The sequence below is a fragment of the Haliotis rufescens genome, unplaced genomic scaffold (genome assembly GCF_023055435.1).
Source record: "Haliotis rufescens isolate VD_foot unplaced genomic scaffold, xgHalRufe1.0.p SCAF_5, whole genome shotgun sequence".
NCBI classification, from domain to species: Eukaryota; Metazoa; Mollusca; class Gastropoda; order Lepetellida; family Haliotidae; genus Haliotis; species Haliotis rufescens.
In genome coordinates this window covers 55,544,000-55,559,990 of record NW_025964223.1, presented here as the reverse complement: position 1 = coordinate 55,559,990, position 15,991 = coordinate 55,544,000, and the positions used below count along the sequence as shown (strand labels likewise).

General features: G+C 38.2%; 1 protein-coding gene across 1 annotated transcript; it reads left to right on the top strand.

The window, feature by feature from the left end:
• Positions 1-935: 935 nt before the first annotated feature.
• On the top strand, positions 936-15,384 carry LOC125373463. Its single transcript, XM_048384549.1, has 3 exons — positions 936-1,020; positions 14,024-14,372; positions 15,042-15,384. The coding sequence occupies exons 2-3, from the start codon at positions 14,030-14,032 to the stop codon at positions 15,128-15,130; spliced, it is 432 nt and encodes a 143-aa protein (XP_048240506.1). The 5' UTR covers positions 936-1,020; positions 14,024-14,029; the 3' UTR covers positions 15,131-15,384.
• Positions 15,385-15,991: the final 607 nt, after the last annotated feature.

Sequence of the window (15,991 nt, the reverse complement as noted above, 5' to 3'; positions counted from 1 at the left end):
GTAAACTGATGTGCAACATACATTGAAATTAAGATGAGCAAAAAATTACAAGCTAGGCTGAAAACAGTCACCGAAACAGTAAAATCTTAAGGTCGACACAACCCGGGCTCGTCATTTCGCATTTCATACACGTATCAAATACATCATCATAGAATAACCCTTTCTTGTTTGCTTCATTTACGAAGCTCGTTTCGATGTATGATTCGTTTATTTGCCTGGTTGTTGGGAATACATTTGAATGTCATCATATCGCGGCGGTGTGGGTCCTTTCTCTCGATGTCAACCATTTGTTTAATGACCCAGAATCGATTATGTTATGGCCACCGTGTTATGTCGGGAATATTGATACAGTAAACTACGTTTATAACGAACACGCTTATAACGAACTGACGGATATAACGAACTTATTTTTTAGTCCCGACCATTTGTTGTAGATATGCTGTATGTATGCTTATAACGAATTATGGTTATTACGAACTAAAATTAGTGGTCCCCTTGTGTTCGTTATAACCGTAGTTTACTGTAGTTGAAACGGTTTTATTGCTTCGTTTAATCTCAAGTAGATTGTGGTATGTCCAAGATATACAAAAAGTACGGTCAACACAGCTAATAAGATTTCTATTACTATTATCATTTCTTCTTGTTCTATAACGTTTTCAGCTGTTTTTTTTATCAATAATGTGCTAATTGCGGCGTGAATGTGTTCATGCCCCATTGTATTTTTCCCACTGCGTCTTTTTTCGTTCCCATGGCGGGGGTAGGGGATGGGAGGTGTGGGGGTGCAAAGGGTGAGATCAACACAATAACAAATATAGGTCTATCGGGTAAAATCGCTAACAACGTGAGTATATTTACATTTGCGCACTTTCAAAGATATGCATGAGCGGAAGATAATGTAGGGACTTTCATATTCATGCCACACACACCAGAGTTTTCCTCATTAAGAGTTGGGCCGAGCTTCACTGAACATCCGCCTTCACAACGCTCAGACATTCTGTGGGGAACCGAGAGATCGTTCAGGTAATGCTAATATATTGACAGTTTGTCTATATATGACATGGGACCGACGAAGTGGCCCACTGGCTGCTGAGTTTGCTTGTCATGCCAGTGACTCGAGTTCGATTTCCAAATTCGGGACTGGCAATTTTATATTCTAGGGGGATTTTGTATAGAGGATAGATATTTATTCAACTACAGCTACAAAGTATGAGCCTGAATTATTTCTTAAAAGTAAGTGAGTGAGTTTAGTTTTACGGCGCTTTTAGCAATATTCCAGCAATATCACGGCGGGGGACACCAGAAATGGGCTTCACATATTGTACCCATGTGGGAAGCGAACTCTTTAACCCTAAGGCTACCCCGCCGCCCCTTTTTTCTTAAGAGAAACGCCTTGCAATGACATTTTTGTGGCAGGCAATTTCCGTTTCAACAGTCAACTTTACAACGCCCAAATAAGTACTGCTCTGGACAAAACGTACTCGGCGTATAGAGAGAAATTGTTGATATTGAAGTCTTTTATCATGAGGAATTAATCGATGTACAGGTTTGGTGAGGAAACTTTTGCAATTCCATGAGCAGGAAAATACTGGACTGTTTTCACAGTTCGTGTCACGGACCTTTATACACCAATGCATAAAGTGCACGGCATCATTTCTAACTGTAACAGTTAGATCGGCAGCGCTGAGTATCGGCATTTTCGAACTTGACAATGTTCAACTTTCTAAAATGTTGACAATTGAATGACAATATTTTGCCTTATGCTTGCCTTTTCTGTAGCCACTACCACGAGTTACGAATGCCATAACTTGCACGTGCATTTTGCTTTACTGTGTTCCTCCATGACATTTTTGAACAAGTGTGAAATCAATGCCGTTTAAGACATTGCAAATCGACAATGACTAAATTTTGACGCACCGTTTGTCGAATATCAGGCCACCAACATTTTCCCATAACATATATCCAATTTATATACCGGATTTCTTGTGAAGTCAGGTTCAATGAACTACATACTACCTGTGCGTTTCTTTTTTGAAGAGTGTACTTTTTTTAGGTCCCGTTCACAACTCTAAAACAAATAGGTATTCTTTCATAAAAAAAAATTACACACAAAGACCAGGTTGTCAGCTGGTGTCTTCTGCTATTTAGGGATTTTTAGAATTTTTATTTTTTCCGTTTTCTTGGCAACAAGTTTGACTTTGACTCAATTCACGGGGATGTGTTTTTCCAGAGCATATCTCCAAAACTTCCGGTTTTCTTCAGTACGTACACACAATGACCAACTTGTAAACTCGTGCTTTTAATGTTATGATTTTGGAATTTTTTGGGGGCGAGGGGCCCACTGGCTGCTGAGTTTCCTTGTCATGCCTGTGACTCGGGTTCGATTTCCAAATTCGGGACTGGCAATTTTATATTCTAGGGGGATTTTGTATAGAGGATAGATATTTATTCAACTACAGCTACAAAGTATGAGCCTGAATTATTTCTTAAAAGTAAGTGAGTGAGTTTAGTTTTACGGCGCTTTTAGCAATATTCCAGCAATCTCCCGGCGGGGTACACCAGAAATGGGCTTCACACATTGTACCCATGTGGGAAGCGAACTATTTAACCATAAGGCTACCCCACCGCAATGCAATTTTTGTGGCAGGCAATTTCCATTTCAACAGTCAGAAGCAAAATAATATTTTTCAAGAATATTCGGGGACACGCAGACACACAAAATAATATCTCTTCCCGAATAATACTATTTGTGTTTGTTTTTATTTCAATGTCTTTACAACGCCCAGATAAGAACTGCTCTGGACAAAACGTATTCGGCGTATAGAGAGAAATCGTTAATAGTGAATTTTATTTTCATGAGGAAATAATCGATGTACAGGTGCGGTGAGGAAACTTTAGCAATTCCTCGAGAATGAGCAGGAAAATACTGGACTGTTTTCACAGTTCGTGTCACGGACCTTTATACACCAATGCATAAAGTGCACGGCATCATTTCTAACTGTAACAGTTAGATCGGCAGCGCTGAGTCTCGGCATTTTCGAACTCGAAAAATGTTGACAATTGAATGACAATATTTTGCCTTATGCTTGCCTTTTCTGTAGCCACTACCACGAGTTACGAATGCCATAACTTGCACGTGCATTTTGCTTTACTGTGTTCCTCCATGACATTTTTGAACAAGTGTGAAACAATGCCGTTTAAGGCATTGCAAATCGACAATGACTAAGTTTTGACGCACCGTTTGTCGAATATCAGGCCACCAACATTTTCCCATAACATATATCCAATTTATATACCGGATTTCTTGTGTAGTCATGTTCAATGAACTACAAACTACCTGTGCGTTTCTTTTTTGAAGAGTGTACTTTTTTTAGGTCCCGTTCACAACTCTAAAACTAATAGGTATTCTTTCATAAAAAAACATTCACACACAAAGACCAGGTTGTCAACTGGTGTCGTCTGCTATTTAGGGATTTTTAGAATTTTTATTTTTTCCGTTTGACTTTGACTCAATTCACGGGGATGTGTTTTTCCAGAGCATATCTCCAAAACTTCCGGTTTTCTTCAGTACATACACACAATGACCAACTTGTAAACTCGTGCTTTTAATGTTATGATTTGCTTTTGGAATTTTTTGGGGGCGGGGGGGGGGATTTATCATCTTCTGATAACTCTTGTTTAAAGGTTATTGTAGGACGTTTCCTTAATTCAGATCACAACCCACTTAAAACACTTGACTCAACCCATGCAGTTTCTTTCAATAACTTCGCTAACATCAACGAGTTCGCGATTTGAATTTGAATTTGGGAGTTATTACCAAAACATACATATTAATGTCAGTGTTGAGTGTAATGTCATATGAACATACTTGAAAATTTTCACAACGATTTCTATATAATTTAATCGTTTCTGAAATTTTACACATACAGTCGCCCAAAGGGTTTCCCAATCATGCCTCGTCATTAAGCCCAGTCAGCAATGATAGAGCTTTCCTGCAAAATGAGAAACCCGAAACTTGTCCTCTCAGAATAAATAATTGAAATCCAGTGTTTGAATGTGTATATTATATTGACAATAATTTACGAGTGACGAGAAATGGCGGACTATCTGTCCCAAGTGAAATTAAAGTTAGTAAGTCCCGGGCCTTGGCGTACATGTACGTGCATCTGTTCTCAAAAGAATACAATGTTCAGACAAAATATATGATTACGGAACACAGACGTAGACATGTAACTTGATAATAAAACATCAACGTTTATTTAAATGATATATTTAATGGAACGAAACAATATTTTAACAAAGTGTTTAAGTTACATTGCTGAACACTTAAACAAATACCATTAAAATCATAAATGTATTACATGCCATGTATAACCATTAAAACATTTATGTACTCTGTTTGTATTCCTCAAAAACAAGCTCCATTCAATATTCAGCAATTTGATAAGAACACAAAGGGATACGAGATAACGTCAATCATTTTCCTAATTCTGACATAATGCAGAGGGCGCGTTTTCCTCACAAGTCCTGTATATGGAGTGGGGCTCATTTTATAAACATGACTCACAACTAGTCTGGGACTACCATCTTCCCGGCTCACACACGGAGGCAAGGGAGTTAACTGACTGTAAAAGTCCAGTTTCCACCCTTGCCTAACTAGGCTGGAATGTCAGGGCTCAATCGAATTATGTCCATTCTATATATGTTTCCCCTATTGACCAATCAGATTCCACCTCTCGTATCACTTGTATTAGCTATAAACAACATGGCGGCACCCAGTCAAGACGATCTGATCGATAATCAAGATTATTATTGTAATAAAACGGGTCTTACCTCGCAAAGTACATCAAATCACTTGAGCACCTTGATTTAAGGCATGAAATGATTTTAATCTGTCGACGCCCAGAATACATGCACTACAAATCCTGCAATTGACCGAAATCTGCACGGCAGTCGCCATTTTGTTTATGAACCGGATGTCGATTTCATTACGCGATTTGATCTATGCATTGACTCGTTAGTCCGGCCAAAATATATCTCCCGCCTAGTTCAGCAAGGACGAAAACTGAACTTTTATAGTCAGTTAACTCCCTTGCCTCGGGAAGATGGGGATTACAGAAATTAACTAAGGTGAAGGCACTTTCAATTCTGGCTTAATGCGTACTATAACGTGAATTATTTATTTACCTATGTGATACTATCTTAACAGGTGTCAGAAAAAGAAAAACTGTTTTTTATATTTTTTATCAAACACATATTTCATAAAACTAGTATTGAACATGATTTGCTGATTTGATTTCACATAAAATCATAAATGTATTACATATTACATACATGTTTCATATTATATTTAATGTTTTAGGCCTAGATACATTTAAATAAATTTATTTAAATCGTTCTGCTTTCTGATCAGCTGAAAAAAAAGAGCCCAAACCAAAATCAAGTATACAAAACGAAAATAGATAAATACTGACAGCGTTTTTTATCCCCGAAAAACAAAATTATGTGTAAAATGAAGTTGGTGGTAAATGACCTATGCTTATGAGGTTGCCATGCTTAATGAGGTGAGGTGATATTGGGTTTAACGTCGCGTCCAAGATTATTGCACTTATATAGCGACGTGCATGCACGTGCATGTGTGTGTGTGGCTGCTTGTACTAGTCCGGACTGATGCCGATTTATAGTGCTAGCTCACTGAGATACCATGCCGCAGTTTAACATGAATACCCCACTCAGACACAGTATACTGACTCCGAGCCGACCAGTCCTTGTTTTACCCCCTTAATGCCGAGCGCCAGACAGGGTAACAACAAGTACAATCTTTTAACGTCTTTTTGGTATGACGCGGCCCGGGATCGAACCCTCGACCTTCCGCTCTCCGGGCGGACGCTCTACCACAAGACCACGGAGGCGGTCCCATGCTTAATGAATCACATCTGGTCTATCATGTATGAAATCCAGTCAGATGGGCAGTTGACTAACCTACCAAACTCTCGATGTGAATCTCAGACTTTGTGTCAAAAGTCGCCGCTGGCTGATCTGCACCAATAAATCACAATCATGACATGAGCCTGACCTACCAGTACAGCAGTAGCATCTTGATTTCACTTAAACTTTCACATTATCCAAATTCTACTTTGTAAAAGACCCTATTGTAGCTATTAGGGTGACGTACATGAATACAACATTCCCAGCAATAAAGTGTGCAGCTTTCTCCCAGATCGATTGTAAGAGAAGTAGTACAGACGATGGGGTACTGGGTCATCTCACCCTGGACTAGGTCCAGGCCCTGTAAATGCTTTAATGGAGGTCTAACTTTTATCAGTTATGTGATGTCAATCACTGGATCGTCATGTATGGCATCAATATTTATCAAGACGCCATTCTATATCGCTTTGCTCGATACGCACATCCATGTTGGAATTTATATCCATCTTCCAACCTCTCAGATATTTTCCAACAGCAGGATCTGTGGGGACAAATCTTAACTAGTTTAGATCAACATTAAAAACGGGTTAGTTGTTATCAACAACTGGTTGATTTTCATTCAGTAAAGCAATCATTCAGCTCTTCTCATTTCGGAACAACCTCTCATCTTACGACTTCTTGCCTGAGTTTTCCCCGAGCTTTCAGCTCTCTGACAGTATTCATTGTACAGTATAATTACATGTGAACTTATCTCCAAATGTATTTTTTAATGTCTTAAAATCCAAATTCTTGACATGTCAAAATGTAACTATTTACTCTACCCAATCTATTTCTCTCATTGAGGTACTCCCTCTTTCGAACACAATATTCACCAATACAGCTCTTACCGCAAGTCATAGGTTTTCCAATCAGCACCAACTTATATCAGTTTTTCCCAATTGCCATTGTTATACACGTGAACTTTTATCTAAATGTGTCGTGATCTCATAGGTGATAAGAGCAGTTGCTGCCAAGCCTAGCACAATGAATGCTATCTCATAACCTTTCTGAAACTGTATTCTTTGCTTCTGATACATACTTCAGCCGGAAATTTCAGCACTAGGGTGTGTGTTTAGTGTCCATAGGAGTTTTGCTGATTTTTCTCGTGCTAGCTTCATGGGTTTTCAAACACGTGTTTTCTTTTGGCAAGCCAAGGGAAAGCACTCGCCACACACTTGGCTTACCGCTGAAAGGTACGTATCTCTAACATAGTCCCCACTGAGTTAAATCCCTTAGTTGGCTTCAACAGTTGTCTTCTAGTGCACATATCTTTGCTGAAGGACGAACATATTCCCCATTCAGTGTCTTGACTTTCACTGTCCTGACTCCACCCTCAGGTTTGGGCATGATTTCGGAGATTCTTCCAAGGTCCCACTGGCCTATGGGATAGTTGCCACAAACAACCAGAACGATATCTCCGACAGAAAAGCTGATTTTATCTCTGGTCCCTCTGTAGCGGATGGTGACATCGAGTATGTATTCCTTAAACCACCGTCTACTGGTATGTGATATCAGATATACCACAGCACTAAATGCCTTCTCTGATGCGTCACAAAGGACATGACGCTCAATCCAATGAACATGAGAACTTAGCCATGGATGATGTCTGGTAACTTGAATGAAGCAAGTACTCCAAGTTCTGAAAGCCATTCTACCAAGCATGTCATAAGATGGTCAGGGAGTAAATCATCCCAGTCAAGTTTGTGTAGCCATAGCCCTTGGATCAAGCACTTGTTGTTAGCATAAACAGTGCAAAAATTAACAGTCATCAGGCACATTCCATTTTAGACCATGTGTATGCTGCATCGGTAGTTCATCAAAATCAGTCTTGATATCTCTTTCACTCTGAGATAAAATGTTCAGATCTTCCGGAGAATTTGTCATCCATTTATGCAAATGGATTCTTCCCAGCTGCATGAGCTTCTTGAGTTCTTGTGAGAGAAATTTAGCTTCACCTACGGACAGATTTAAGTAGGTCATCAACACCAGAGTCGCGCAGAACACTCTGAACTGAACTTGTCTGCATTGTCCTGAGGGATTCGTTTGATCCCAAAGTTCCTAAAAGAAGGCTAGTCAGCAGTACCAAAGATATGCTTGGTCATTTTGTAAACTTCAGGGCGGTCTGGATGATTCTTGTCAGGGTTTCCAGGGAAAGCACACTGAATCCGAGTCAGTTTTAGGCACTCTCACCTGATGAAACAACCCTTTGATGGCGGCTCCAAGTGCAACTGAATACAGTCTAAATCTCACAAGGATTCCAAATAAACTGTTCAGAAAATTCGGTCCCATCATGAGATTATCGTTCAATGAAGTGTCAAATACAATGCAGACTTTCCCAGAATTTCCCACCATGGTGCAAAGTGTACTAGGTCGGAGGTGAGATAGAAGTTAGTTTGCGTGCATGTCCCTGTGAAAAATATAGCCCTTTAAGGTATCTCTATAGAGGCTGGAAAGTCTTCATGATTGACCAGACGTTTAGCCAAAGATCTGATCCTCCTGTCAGCAATAGTACGGTTGTTGGGTAGGCAAACGTTCTTGTGTTTCCAAGGTATACCAACTTCATAGTGTCCATTCACAAGGTGAGTTGTTTCTTCAAGAATGCATTATGACCGTCTGTCCTCTATAGAGGTAGCCTGCTTGCTGTCATGGGCAATGCCAAAGGATTCCGTTTACAGAATGGTAATATGTCTATAAACTCCTCTCAAATACAAATCCCTCGCAAATCACTACTTTCTACACCACTCAGTGATTCGAAATAATCTAAAGGAGAGATATTTGATGTCCTTGCAGCACATTGAATCAATGCAATGACCTTCATAACATGAAGTCATGTTTAAAGGCTATATTTTCTCGCTTCAGAAGCATAATCTGTTACCAATTTATTCAGTATAGCGACCAGTGGCCCAAAATACAGACATATAAAGTTTTCATTTCGTAGCGCCATTTTACATTCATACACACACACACACACACACACACACACACACACACACACACACACATACACACACACACACACACACACACACACACACACACACACACACACACACACACACACACACACACACATATATACGCATACGTATATATATATACATATACACACATGTCTTATGTAGCATTCTTGGAAAATAGGTATATTAAGTGGTATTGAACATATTTCGTACTTTTTGCACATTGAATAGGCATAAACAGAGATCACTTATTGTTTGTGTATTTTGAGTGTTCATAATATTTATGAATATGTTTACTGCACTGTCATTTCTGATGTATTTACTAATATACTTTTTTTTAATATAGGTATATGCATCACATACAAGTAAAACATGAATCTCGTCTTCTAAATACATGTACATTTTGCCATTTAGCCTACAATGAGGGCATAGTCTTAAATGGTATGGTATATTAGTGTATCTTCCTGTTTCTGTCATAAGTCTAAAATTGCCACACCTAAATCTTGTGAAACAGATTCTCAAATGTAAAGGAATAGTAATACATAAGTATGTTTCCACATGTAAAAGTGTCTTGTATAACAAATAGTTAGCACAGTTATGAGAAGAGTGTGGTGTAGAATACCAGTTTTGTTTAAAATTATCAAGAAGTCTTATTTAAAAAAATCTGATAGAAATGTTAATATTTCCAACATCCTGGCTAATCCATACAAAACCAAACACTAAATGAAATATAATATGTTTGATATGTGTAGCCCATGTGATTCTGCCAGCATCATCAAGAGACTTTAACATTAAATAACATTGATGAGGTATCCTATTTCTATCTAGAGTGATTAGTCTACACTAGTACTTAACTGCCCGTGGCATGTATGTAAGCTGAAGTGGAGCTGTACCACATCCACCCAGTACCATACTATTGCTTGTACTTATACCAACTTTCAGGAAATATTTGCACATTCTTATCTGAACATTTTCGGTAGTTTTACAATATGTTGTTCCCCAGATTTCTGACCCATAGCACAATATTGGCGTAACCATTGCATCAAAAACCCTGAAAAGATCAGTACAATTAAAATTCCCTACTCTGTATATTGCCATTATGGCTTTATTTGCTTGTGATGCAAGGCAGGACTGTGCTTTAGTCCAAACTAAATCTAGGTGTAAATACTGTACCTAAATATCTATAAAATTACACCACCTGAAGCTTCTAGCCATAGTGTCGCCGTGTCCCGCTTTTCAAATTTACTTTCATAAAAGTTAATTCACAAATTTTTCCAAACCCTTTAACCTTTTTTGTAACCGAAATGCAGTATCAGCGACCACAGAAATATCATCAGCAAACATGAGAGCAAATTGATTATTTGCATCAGGATATATATATATATATATATATATATATATATACCTTGTCCACCATATTCTTCCATCATACTAATAAGTTGATTTGATAAAAATAATAAACATCTCATTCTGGGGACTCAAAATGCACCCTTGACGAGTACCAACATTACAATGGTAGTATCTAGACAATCCATGTGTATACATTGATGAAAGAATATTGAAGATTTTCCCATTTATACCCACATTTCTAAGGCTTGACAGTAAAACATCATGATTAACAGTATCAAAAGCTTTTGAAAAATCAATAAACAAACAGTAGAATCTACCTTTCTTTTTGCAGGCATATTTCTGGATCATTGCAAGGAGTGAAAATATATGATCAACGGTGGAATAAATTGATCTGAATCCTGCTTGTGTCTCATGAATAATATTATTTTGATGACACCAATGTTGTAACCGATTGTTTAAAATAGAAGTGAATATCTTACACATAGAGTCTATCAGTGATATGCCTCTGTTGGGGTCAGTCCTCACACCAGATTTGAAGATGGGACAAATAATACTTTTCCCCTAGATATCAGGAAGAGATCCATCGTGGAATATTTGATTAAATATTAACGTAAAGAGAGAAAGTGTGTAAGGTTTTGATGCTTTAAAGAACTCAGTTGAGATGCCATCTGGTCCTGGAGATTTATTGTTTGCAAGATTATCAATACAGCTAGAGACTTCCTGTTCAGTAATATCTTGATTTAAAGAAGCTGTGTATGGATCCGGTTGTTTACATGATTCGGTTTGACTCGCATCACATATAACCTCATCGAAGACAACATTCAACAAGTTAGAAAAGTGTGCGCTCCAGTCTTGGGGACTAATTTCCTGACTTAAATTACTGGTAGCTCTGCCCTGCTTCAGAATGTTCCAGAATTCTTTTGGAATGTCTCTTGCAGACACAAGTTTTTCTTTCTGGGAGTCAAAATTCTTTCTTGTTAAACACAGTTTTGAACTTATTTCGACATGATCTTAAATGACTAAAAGCCAGCCCTTGGTCTCTGTGCGCTCTAAGAGCTGCATACTTGTCATGTTATATCTTGTCTAGCTCTTCATCCCACCATGTGGGCTGTGATTTGCTGAAATCTACAGACTATCCTTGATAAGGTTTATTAGTATGTTCAGCTGCTTGTTGATACAATCTAGTGAGATTTAAAACTGTTCTTTCTATGTCATGACTAATGCCATCAATTAAATCGTAATGCAAAGTGTCATGTAATGAAGTTAACTTTGTAAGGAAGAGATCTCTTGTGTTTTCATTCCAAACATATTTAATCCAGCTTGATTGTCTATCTGTGCCAAACTTGTTGTTATTATTTACCTGGTCCCTGTTGTCATAATATTCATAGGGAGACTGAATGTTAAAAGAGCAATATAATGGAAAGTGGTTAGATTCTTCACATGTACCAAAGCCAAAGTTTGAGATTTATTGGAAAAGTAAGGAGGAGGCAATCATAAAATCAACAAGACTTGTTCCATTGTGGGTCACACATGTAAACTGACCTTGTTTATCTTCAAACAGTCTACCATTCTTAACATGAATACCAAATGTTCTACATAGTTCAGCAAGCTTTTTGCCATACTCATTATGAACAATGTTATCGCTGCTTGATCTTGGTAGGTCAAAGCAATCCGAGGGGTAGTCATCAATATCCTTATCAATAAAATCTATATTGTCATCTGGTATAAAATCTAGAAAATCTTTCATTCTAGCATTTAGATCACCCGCTAGAAATATGTGTTTGTCGGTATGGTCAGTCATGACAATATTTATATAATGTTCAAGAGTAGTGATATCATCGTATTCACTATTTTCATATATTGGTGAACTTTCAGGTGAGACATAAGTAAAAATCAGAACTGAGTCTCTGTCAATGTGAAGTAGCAAACAACAACACAACTGTATTCTCGAAATAGTCATTTATTATATACATATGAATGAAATACTGGAATTTATCAGTGACGATAGATCAAGTCATCAGTCACAAGTGACTGATATAAAAAAAGTTATATCTGTCACTAGTGACTGATATAAACAAGGTGCCGGAACTACTTTCTCCTGAATCAAAACATTAAAGAGTTATCCATTTTAAAAAGGAATGTTTAATTAAGACAAACAAAAATGTCCACGGAACTTAATACTCGATATGAAATAATGTATTTCGCATAACATATATTAACAGGGCTAGTTTTATTCACGAACTATATTCTTTGCGCAAAAACCTTTATACGGCGGTGGTAAAGGGGCGACAGGGAGAACTTAGTAATTTATCAGACACTGTTTTAGAAAAAATATATAAATTGCAAGTAATAAAAATAAAACATGTATATAATAAATAGAAAATTCAATGTGTTTTCTCAAATACCACTTGTATCTCATCTCGTGAATTGGGGAGAGTCTAATATTTTCACTCGTGACTGCGTCACTCGTGAAAATATAAGACTATCCCAACTTCACTCGATGAGATAAAAGTGGTATTTGAGAAAACACATTAAATATCCTCTATATAGTCTACTGATATTTCACTCGTGAAAATATAAGACTCTCCCCACTTCACTCGATGAGATAAAAGTGGTATTTGAGAAAACACATTAAATATCCTCTATATAGTCTACTGATATTTCACTCGTGAAAATATAAGACTCTCCCCACTTCACTCGATGAGATAAAAGTGGTATTTGAGAAAACACATTAAATATCCTCTATATAGTCTACTGATATATTTATCATCATCCACTTTTCCTTGATAAGAATGGTTACGCCGCCACTGTGGCGTCCTAACTGTTAAGTCTTAATTCTCACACTGTTTATCGAACGAAAACCGGACAGAAAGTTTGAGAAATCGTTTTCTGCCTTCACAAAAGATTCACAAAAACAAACAAGGTCATAATTAGCACATACATATTTCACCTGAGAGTATTCACCTGTCATGTCATGTTTATATAAGCCATCAATATTCCACGACTAGAATGTCGAACGTAGGGCCATGGCCGTTCCTTCAGACGGGGTTTTGTTTATGTCCTCGGCCAGTGCGACCTTCACTCTGCGTATTTGCGTCATTTCCGGGTCCAAACAAAGCACTTGCCCACGTGGTTCCACGCCCATCAACCTTACAAATGTAACTGATGTAACAGAGAACAGTGAAGTTGAACAATTTCTGGCTGCTCTAAAATCACGTTTTCCTCACACGTCTCCTATATATGAGCGGTCGTTTGTATTATAAATACAACCTGCAACAGACGGCCGGGATAACATAAGCTTCAGAAGATACGTAGGTGAATTTGATTTCCTTTTAGTATTTCAGAAATATCACGATATGTAAGCTGGATGTGGGCAGAAAGCCCTAAGTGATGCAGGTCTTAAATAGTTACCACGTTGATGAAACCCACGAGCACGGGTATGGTGCTGACAACTTTAGAAACATAATAGGGATTCGAACCCACTATCATAGGTTTCTAGCACACCTTAGGCACGCAAATTGCGTCGCGTTAGATGCCGAAGCAACCAATGTCCCCAGCTTCACAAGTCAAAGCCCTATCTTTTCTGACTACAGCATTGAACAATGTATGCCCCCCTAATGTACTCACAATAAATTATGATTAACCAAGCATGAACTAAATAGTCATATTTGTTATTTGAAGAAAGACACGGGTAACTTGGATATATCTGCTTGATTGTACACGATTTAAGTTTGTCTTGTTTTCTATTTCAGGTAATCATGAGGGTCCAATCCAAATATATCATTTTCTGCGTGGCGATGTCCATTGTTTTGCAGATGGCAACTGCAGGCAATGACATCAGAAAGTCTGAAGATAATAAGCTTATTCGGAAGAAGAGATTCATAAGTGCACTGACCGCAATTAGTGGAGCCGTAAGCGCATTATATCCCGTGGTCAAAGACATTTTCGGGCTTGGGAGACCCGACACTGAAAGCGCTGCTGCTAAAATGAGGGAAATGATGGAATCAGATGAAGCCAAGAAAATGACAGAAAGGTTGCACGGTAGAGCCGAGATGTTGCTGGTTGTGCTTGAGGAAAGACTGAAAATGTATAAATCTGCAGGTAGGCGAGACTTCTATTTATCATATAATGGCTAGTGTTTTCAATGAAATAAACCAGTCCAATAAATATGCACATATGAGTGCGGCGTTTAACAAAAAAACAACCAACCAACCATGTTAGTAGGTAGGCGCCCCGCTTGTTAACACGAGCTAAAATGAATGATCTGGAGGATGGGCTCATGCAGTAGCTCATTACTTGTCCCAGTGGCGTGGATCGTTGCACGTGAGTTTAGTCACTAGCCTATAACAAAAGCTAGAATACTGGTGATTCTCACTCACTTTGTTCTTATGATACATGTCTCATTCTTGATTTAAATATTTCCCGAACAGGAATTAAAGAGGTTTTTCTTGTTAAGCCCTCATAATGTTTGTTTGTTGTTTAACGCCGCACTCAGCAATATTCCAGCTATATGACGTCGGGCTGTAAATAATCGAGTCTGGACCAGACAATCCAGTGATTGATATCATGAGCATCGATCCACTTAATACAATGACATCAACCAAGTCAGCGAGCCTGACAAACGATCCCGTTAGTCGCCTCTTACGACAAGCATAGTCACCTTTTATGGCAAGCATGGGCTGCTGAAGACATATTCTACCCAGGATCCTCATGGGTCCCTCATTTAGTATTGTATGAGCTCATTGGATATATTTATCTTTTTTTCAACAGCCTCTTCTACTTGCATCTGTCCCTTCAGCTGGCTGATGTTCCCCGCTGTGATCCTGGTGGTTGTGAAGCTACTTGGAGACGTAGTTTAACATCACTTTCTGTCAATAACGGCGCTATCACGCACACATGACATGATCAACATACCAAAACGTTGCTATCTGTATTAATTCTCTGTTATAATATTTAAGTACAGGATTTTACCCAGCAAGTAATACTTTATCAGGTGGGTTGTATGTATGCAAATGTATTTTCAATTGTGTTCATTAACCATGTATGTCCATAAGTCTTTGTTTTCGCACATCAGTATATATATATATGCCAATAAAACTTTTACGTAAGCACACATCAGTGTTGTCCTTTAACCTATTTATTCAATGTCCGAATGCATACAGCATTCGAAACGTGTTCAGGTATACTTGACATGTAATGTTGTTTGTTGTTTAACGCCGCACTCAGCAATATTCCAGCTTTATAACGGCGGTCTGTAAGTCTGGACCCGCAGGAGCTCGATATTGCTCTATGTAAAATGATACGCTCCCTATACTACATAAAGGACAAGGAGCGTCACCCGCCATATTCGACTGTTTGTTTACATCAAGCAAAAAATACGATTCCTACCTTTATTCTTTTTGTCATCTGATATTCTCGCGCTAGATATTCATTAAGGACCTAAATAAACATATCCAAGTACATGAACCTGTCTTGTTTTCTGTTTTTAATGAGAAAATACCTTGTAAACTCGCGAGTCGAGTGACCGCGATCTTTTCGTTAGCGGAAGTAGTTTACTGGAACGGGTTTCAATAGCTACGAGTTATCTGATGTGTCGAACTTCGCTGTGTATTAATAGCAGATAAACACAAACAGTAGCACATGTCGCTCGCGTGTTTCAAGCTACAAAATGGTTTGTTTAACCGATCAACAAAAGCACGCTTATGAATTAGTAGCAAACA